The sequence below is a fragment of the Cynocephalus volans genome, chromosome 4 (genome assembly GCF_027409185.1).
Source record: "Cynocephalus volans isolate mCynVol1 chromosome 4, mCynVol1.pri, whole genome shotgun sequence".
Classification (NCBI taxonomy): Eukaryota; Metazoa; Chordata; class Mammalia; order Dermoptera; family Cynocephalidae; genus Cynocephalus; species Cynocephalus volans.
In genome coordinates, this window is record NC_084463.1 from 153,190,011 (window position 1) to 153,198,500 (window position 8,490).

The following is an 8,490-nucleotide window of genomic DNA, read 5'->3' on the forward strand; positions in this document are numbered from 1 at the left end:
TATCACTAAAGGCTAAGTAAGCATCTCATGGAGTCAAACAGTGACCAGAATAGTCTGACTCACAGAGACCCTGACTAGTTGATTACAGTATTACTAGAAGTGAAATAGATGGGAAGTCTACTGAATTCTTACTTCATCTGTATACATGGATGTGTTCTAGGTCAAGTGAACAAAAGCCTAACTTGAATCATAAAAACAAAGAGTCAGTCCCAGACTTGAGCCAATTTATAGACATAAAACCCCTTGAATAAGGAGAAGCTGGGTCCTCATAAGAAAGAACCCTGCCAAAAATATATACTGGTAATATTTTCCCTAGTCTTCCCAAAAGGGAAGTACAGCTTTTTGCCTGCATGGCCGTGCAATAGGAAAAAAGGAGATAATCATATTTTTTGGCACTATTGGACACTGGCTCTAAAATGACACTAATTTCAGGACACCTAAAACATCACTGTGGTCTACCTGTCAGAATAGGTGCTTTACAAGGTAGGTAATCAGTAGAGTTTTAGCCTAGGTCCATATCACAGCTGGTCCAGTGTGTCCCCAAATACATCCTGTGGTTATTTCCCCAGTTCTGAAACACATAATTGGACTTACTCTGAATATGGATTGCCTCACAGTGCTTTTGCCAGAATTACTATCTGTGGACTTACAAAATGCCTTGTCTACTCTCATGGTTTTCCACACAGCATTGCTTCTGAGCAAGAAAGTCACTTTATATTAAATGAAATGTGTGAGTGGGCTCATAGAACTAACTGGTCTCGCTGTGTTTCCCGCCATCCTGAAGCAACTGGCTTTCAGAAACAGGAATGATCTGTTGAAGAATTAGTTACAACACAGCTTGGTGGAATACCTTTCAGGGCTGGGCAAGGTTCTCCAAGAGGCTGTATGTGCTCTGTATCAGCATTCAACATATGCTGCTACTTCTCCTATAGGCAGGATTTACAGCTTTAGGAATCAGTGGGTGGAAATGAGAGTGACACCACTCTCTATTATCCCTCAGTGACCTATTCCTTGACTTTATGTTCTGTTGGTGAAGAGGACTTATTACCAAAGGGAGGAATGCTTCAACAAGGAGATGCATCAATGATTCCATTAAACTGGACATTAAGACTGTCACCTGGATACTTTGGGCTTCTCTTGCCTCTGCATCAATAGGCAAATAAGGGTGTTTCTGTGCTGCATGGGGTGATTGATCCTAATTACCAAGGGAAAATTAGACAGTGGCTCCAAGGAAGAGTATGTCTGAAATACAGGAGATCTGTTAGAGTGTTTCTTGGTACTACCATGCCCTGTGATTAAAGTCAACGGAAAACTACAACAACCCAGTTCAAGCAGAACTACTAAAGACTCAGACTCTTCAGGAGTGAAGGTCGCCCTACCAGTTAAAAAATCACAACAAATTGTGGTACTTTCTGAGGACAAAGGGAATATGAAATGGGTAGTGGAAGAAGAGAGTTATAATTACCAGCTTTGACCACATGACCACTTACAGAAATAAGAACTGTTTTTATTAGGTGTATTATCCCGTTATTTTGTAATGAATGTGTGTGTGTGTGTGTGTGTGTGTGTGTGTGTGTAAAAGAAATATTTTTGTTTTCTTCTATCCCCTTACCATATAAAATAAGGTGTTTTAACTTTACATCATAATATTTAAGTATTGCTAACTTTACATCATAGTATTTAAATTATAGAACGTCCAGAAGGTTGAAGATCAGCCCCACAGTCGCAGGAGCCAAGTCCTTAAAATAAATCTCCTATTCATATGTTGATTTAGAGGAAGTGTAAACTTTTAATGTTAGATTAAGTGAACAATATCAGCTTGTATCCCTGTCTACTTTTCGAAGTTTTTTTTTTTTTTTTTGGAGCTCGTCATAGCTTCTACAATTATCCTTTTACTCATTTTGTTTTAACAGCTTTATTGAGATGTAATTCACATACAAATAAACTGCACATATTTCATGCGTACAATTTGATGAGTTTGAACATATGCAGACACCTATGAAACTATAACAATAAGAACGGTAATAGACAAATTTATTACCTTCACAAGTTTCCTCATTCTCCTTTAGGTTTTTGTTTATTTAGTTTGGCTTGATTTTTGTAGTGAGAATGTGTAACATGAGATCTAGCATCTTTGTAAATTCTTTTTTCTTTTTTTAAAAAAGATTTCAGAGAACTTTAAAAAATCAAAGTAAACTGTAGCAACTAAGTGTATCAGGTACAGAGAATTGATGAAAGTCCAAATTGTTGAAAATAAAGGTAAATGTGGCATTTTCATGTAAGAATTTCACTATTGTCACATGCTCAGGTACCCCTTTCAAGTCTCTCTAAGCCTTCAGAGAGCTTCAGATGTCCCTTTGGTACCGATGGCCTTTTTCAGGGCGTCTCTGACATCCTTGTTCCTGACGGTGTAAATCAAAGGGTTGAGTAAGGGGGTGCCAAAGGTGTAGATAAGGGCAAATTGGCTGTCCTCATCCATCGAGGAGCTGGCCTGGGGACGCAGGTACACCAAGGCGCCGCAGCCGTACTGCAGCAGGACCATGGTGAGGTGGGAGGAGCAGGTGGAGAAGGTGCGGCGGCGGCCCTCGGCAGAGCGCATGCGCAGGATGGCGGCGGTGATGAACCGTACGAGATGGAAATAAGGGTGAAAGGGATGGTCAGCACGAGGACACTCACGATATAGAGGACAGCCTGCGGCACGTGGATGTCAGCACAGGCCAAGCTCAGGACTGGAGGCACATCACAGAGGAAGTGGTTGATTTCCCGGCGGTGCCCGCAGAAGGGCAGGGTGAAGATTAATGACGTGAGCGGCAGGGACAGGAGCAGGGACAGGCCCAGGGCGCCCGCCACCATCTGCACGCACAGCCTCTGGGTCATGATGAGGGCGTAGTGCAGGGGGTGGCAGATGGCCACATACCGGTCGTATGCCATGACTGCCAAGAGGAAACAGTCAGCGCCACCAAGGGTGACGAAAAAGAACATTTGGACCCCGCAGCCAGCCAGCGGAATGGGCTTTTGGGGTCCCCAAATGTTGGAAAGCATCAAGGGCACCACAGTGGTACTGGAGCAGATCTCTACAAAGGACAGGTTGGACAGGAAGAAGTACATTGGGGAGCGGAGGGAGCTGTGCGTGCACAGCAGCCAGATGATGGCTGTGTTGCCCCGAATGCTCATCAGGTAGAGGAGGAGGAAGAGCAGGAAGAGAAGGACCCGGAATCCAGGGACAGTGGTGAACACGCGGAACACAAACTCGGTGGGGCCCGACTGGTTGAGGACAGAGTTCCACGCAGGCATGTCTGCTGCAAAGGAAATGTTTGTTGCTGGTTTGATAAGATATGCACAGAAATTAAGAGTAATTGTTTTGAAATATTTAGAGCAATTTGACACTGATATGCCACTCAAGCAATTATTTTCACACTCATATTGCTGAATAGAGTGTAGACCAGTTCTGGCGTGGCTGCTGATTGTAAAGAATCTCATTTAGCATGAGATGCTTAATAGCAATGCGCAGTAGACCGCCTTAATTTGTGTGATATTTTAAGATTAGTTTGTCAAATGTAATCCAAAATTATAGAAATATATAAGAAAATGAAAGCATTTAAAAATTTTTGTAATTTGTTGTTTTTATAGTAACTTAATTTGTAATCAAAACTGCTGAAAAATTTATAGTTCACTGCATATACCGTAAATATGTAAAATTATGTGTTCATTAATAAAAAAAATTTAATAAAATGGAAAAAAAACTATAGTTTAACATTGTAGCTAAATTAGGAAAGAAAAATCTATAATATTTATTTTTTTAACTTTTAAGATTGAAGTGTAATTTACATAAGTGAAATGCAGTATATATTTCAATCAGATTTGACAAACTCATATACTCATGTAACCCAAATCCTTATCAAGATTTTTTTTGTGACAGAAATTTCCACTGTGTTTCTTACCAACCACAGAAACCTACTCTAGAACCCACCACTCACTCTTCCTTTCTAAGTCATAGATTAGCTTTGGCTGCTACTGAACTTCATGTTGATTGGATCATACAGTATGCACTCTTTCGGGTCAGGCTTTCATAAGGTAAGATCCATCCACATTACTGGGTGTATCAGTAGTTCACTATTTTCATTGCTTAGTGATATTTCATTGCATGAATATACTGAAATTCTTTATCTGCTCTTCTGTTGAAAAACATTGGTCCTGAGTAACCACCGAGGAGTCAAATTTCTGGGTCATAGAATTGATGTGTTTTTTAACTGCATGAAAATTGCTAAATTGTTTTCCAAAGTGGTTGTACCATTTTATGCTCTTATGTATGAGAGTTCATTTGTTTCACATCCTAGCCAGCATGTGGTGTTTGCAGTCTTTTAAATTTTATGCAGTTTAAAAATCACATTATCATTGTGTTTTAAATTTTATTTCCCTGGTGACTAATCATGTTGAAAACTTTTTTATGGGAATATTGGCCATATACACATCTTTCTTTGTGAAGTCTTTGGTCAATATTTTGCCTATTTAAAAAATTTTATTGTTCATACTTTTATTATTTATTTATTATTATTTATTCTCTCTATATTCTGGTATAAGTCCTTTTTCAGAAATTGTATTAGTGATATTTCTTCAAGTTTTGGTTTACCTATTAATTTTATTAGTGGTGTCTTTTAATGTGCATACTTTTTAAACGTTGATGATGTACAATTTATTAAATTATTCTTTTGTGATTAGTGTTTTCTGTGCCATGTCCGGAACATCTTTGCCTTCTGCAGGTAGATACATACCATGGTTATAGATTAAGGTGTTATTCTTCCCTAAGCAATCTATCGAGTGAATTTTATCTCAATCAAACCACATCAAATTTTTGTGTGTGTTTTTAGAAATTCACCATCTGATTCTAAATGTACATGGAAATGCAAAAAGCCTGTATTAGTTGAACAGACTGGAAAAGAACCATATTTGGAGGATTTATACCACCTGATTTCAAGACTTACAGTAAAGGTACAGTAATCAAGATGGCAAGGTATTGGGGTAAAGATAGATCAAAGAAACAGAATAAGGAGACTAGATATAGAGTAACACTTATATGACTAGTTAATTCATGACAAAGGGGCCAAAACAATTCAATCAGGAAAGGCAAATCTTATCACATATAGTACAGGAACAACTGAATATCTGTACAGAAAACAACAGGACCTTGACCATACCGCATATCCTACATAAAAATTTGAGCTGGATCATAGATTAAGATGTAAAAGCTAAAACTTCAAACTTTCTAGAATAAAACACAAATGTATTCTTTATTTTTAAGTCTAATTTATATTTGTCAAGAATAAATTACTGAATATTTTTTGTCAAAAAAGATATGTTTTCCAAAAGCACATAGTTGTAAATAAATGGTAACAATGGATGTGATTCCAAAGAAATGAAGGCTAAAAGAGCTTATGGTAGTTTTTTACAGAAATATGATCCCTCGTATGCATGGTTTAATTTTGTGGTCATAGTTGGGGTGGTGAAATGCTAAAAACCATAGTGTGTTATTTGTAGAGGTGGACTGGATAAGAAAGCAATAAAATAATCAAAACTTAAGCAACATTTACATGTAAAACAGCAAGAAATAATTTCAAAACCAAAAAAATCTGGAAAAAAAACCATATTAAAAAGCTGACAGAAGCAGATATTCAATATTTTGCTTATAAATATTAGTCCTTTATGGGATTTACATGTTGCCAAGACTAAAAACAACGTATAGAATTGTTGATATAACTGCAAACGACTCTGTCCGAGATATTTGTTTGGAAACGGGTGAATCTGTGGCAAGAAAGCTACAAGTACTACTTTTCAATAACACCATACCTTTATGTATTCAGGAACTGTCTAATGATGTGGAAGACCGACTTATGAAACAAATTATGTCAGCAAATATTTTCCATTGAAACTTGATGCATGCCCAGATATTGATCATGAACATTATTTTAGTATATTTGTAATCTGAACATGATGGTGCTGTGAAGAAAACATTTTTCTTTTATCTCCATTGCTGATAATCATGACTAGTACAGAACTGTATGCGAATGTAAAGAATTAGGTTATCAACTACATTGTGAAGGTGTATATTCTGAAAGAGCAGATGGAAAAACAGGAGACTATTTTGGAGTAGTTACCTAATGCATTATCATGGTTATATAAATCAGTGCACTGCTTCAGTCTTCAAAAAAAAAAAAAGTTAGCTGAACTAAACAGTGTGCTTGAAAACAGTACAAGTTGAAAATTGGTGAAACGACAATGGATTATATTTGAGACTATTCTCTGTTACATGATAATATGGAAACACTACCAACAACCATTATTATATTAAGTCTTACAGTGGTTATTGAAGGAAAAGCTCTACAGGTAATGTTTGGACTATGAAATAAACTCTTAGTGTTTCTGTGACAGAAGAAACAAGTTTGATTCTGACTTTCTAAAAATGTGAGCTGGACAGCCAGACTGGTTTAGTTGTCTAATATCTTTGATGTTTTTACTTATCTTAATACTTCCGTGCAAAGAATAAATGGAAGATTTTTTAAATTGTAGGCAAGATCAAAGGGCCAAAACAAAAGCTAAAAGCTTGAAAAGAAACAGTTTCAAACTATGATGGTTATGATGTACTCCATAATTAAGCATTTATTATTCAAGTCACTGATGATCTTGATATTGCTTCTTTGTGAAATGTCATCACTTACAAATTTGAAAGGATATTTGGAATTTTATTTTCTGTCAAAATAAAAGGCATGCACTGGAAATTTATGAAACTAAAGTCCATTTTTTTCATCAAAAGTTAATGTAGATTTGACTAATATTTTACAGGACAAATTCTTGGACACAATTCTACTGACCAAAGCATAGAAGTTAACTTGAAGATACAGCACCACTTAATTTTGGATAAACATTTTAAAAAATAAGAATTCTGAATTTGCTGAAGTTGCTTTAAACATCTCATCTTAAATTGCTATGAGCATGTGCATAACACACTGGTGTCCCATTATTAGTGCTACTATAAAATTAAACATAGAATCTTTCCCGAGAGTAGTATTGTCTATGTAAGACAATCCAAACTAGCTATGCCAGTTAACAAGCAAAATACATTTGACACTAGAGACTTTAAATATATAGACATGCTACATAGAATTATATTATATATAGTGTTTTTTTCAAAGTTTGAATATTGGACATTTATACAAACTGGCTATTTTACAAATAACTTTTTGCATACTTCTGGTTGTCAAATGGCAAAAAGTTATGACTATAATAGAAATTCTCTTTCTCAACAATATACACATTTTTGGTGGAATGTGACTGAAGATTTAGTAATTTTTTAAACTTATGTTCTATTTGTTTTGATTATACATATTAGATATTATTTTTACGTTTGTTGAATCTAATAAAAATATGAGCTTACATTTTGTATAACTTTCTTTTTTTTCTTTTTTTTTTTGTCTTTTTCGTGACCGGCACTCAGCCAGTGAGTGCACCGGCCATTCCTATATGGGATCCGAACCCGCGGTGGGAGCGTCGCGGCGCTCCCAGCGCCGCACTCTCCCGAGTGCGCCACGGGCTCGGCCCTTGTATAACTTTCTTAATGACAGTAGATTTACTGGGAAAGATTTAGCACATTGGAATGCAATTCCAGTTGTGAAATCATAGCTAAATTGCACCATATGTTGGTTATAGATAAAAATAAAAGGTTTGGTAAAAGTCAACAAACAAATCTGTGAACACTGGTGTGTTTGTTATGTTTTAAAATTCATTTTTTAAAAACTAAAAGTTCGTTTTATTTTTCAGTTTAGTTTTTTTGAATTGGGATTTAAATTAGAAATGGATAATATAATTTTTGATATGAGAAACAACACAGATTATGACCAGAAAATAGTTTTTTAAATTGAAAATAGGAAATTTTTATTTTCAAGTTCAAATTCAAACAATATTTATTTAACTGCATTCATTTTTTTATCTGTATTTCCTTTCCAATACTTAATGACACCCACATAATAATTATTTGCTTTACCCCTTAATGACACACTAATCTCAAAATAACAATATAGATTTTCAAGCAATTTTAAGTCTAGTTCCACCAAAGTCCTTGAAAGTACGTGAGATTTCCAATTACTGTGCTTATCTAGAATTCTGCAATGAAATTTTCTAAAAATTGATTTATTTCCATACAGTCTCATAGAAATTAGCTTTATACTACTAAGTTAGTTTAGTTGCAAATCATCTGTTTGTGTGCCATTTTTCAAAATTCTGTTGGCATCACTAACGTGCTGTCTGTCCTGCCCTATTCACTTTATACCTATGGGTTTATGCCAATTTTTTCTCCCTATTTCCTTTCAGAAGGGTTCCCAGGGAAACTGGAAATAAACATTTTATTTGGTTGACCACACTGAACCAGTTTCCAAACATTTATGAGTGGAATAAATTGTATTTTCATTGTTGAAATCTAAATTTGTTGTATTACATTCA

General features: G+C 35.7%; 1 protein-coding gene across 1 annotated transcript; it reads right to left on the reverse strand.

The window, feature by feature from the left end:
• Positions 1-2,335: 2,335 nt before the first annotated feature.
• Positions 2,336-3,294, reverse strand: LOC134376610 (olfactory receptor 10Q1-like). The gene is given in 2 exon segments (XM_063095100.1): positions 2,336-2,625; positions 2,628-3,294. Coding segments are annotated over 2 exon segments (957 nt in total).
• Positions 3,295-8,490: the final 5,196 nt, after the last annotated feature.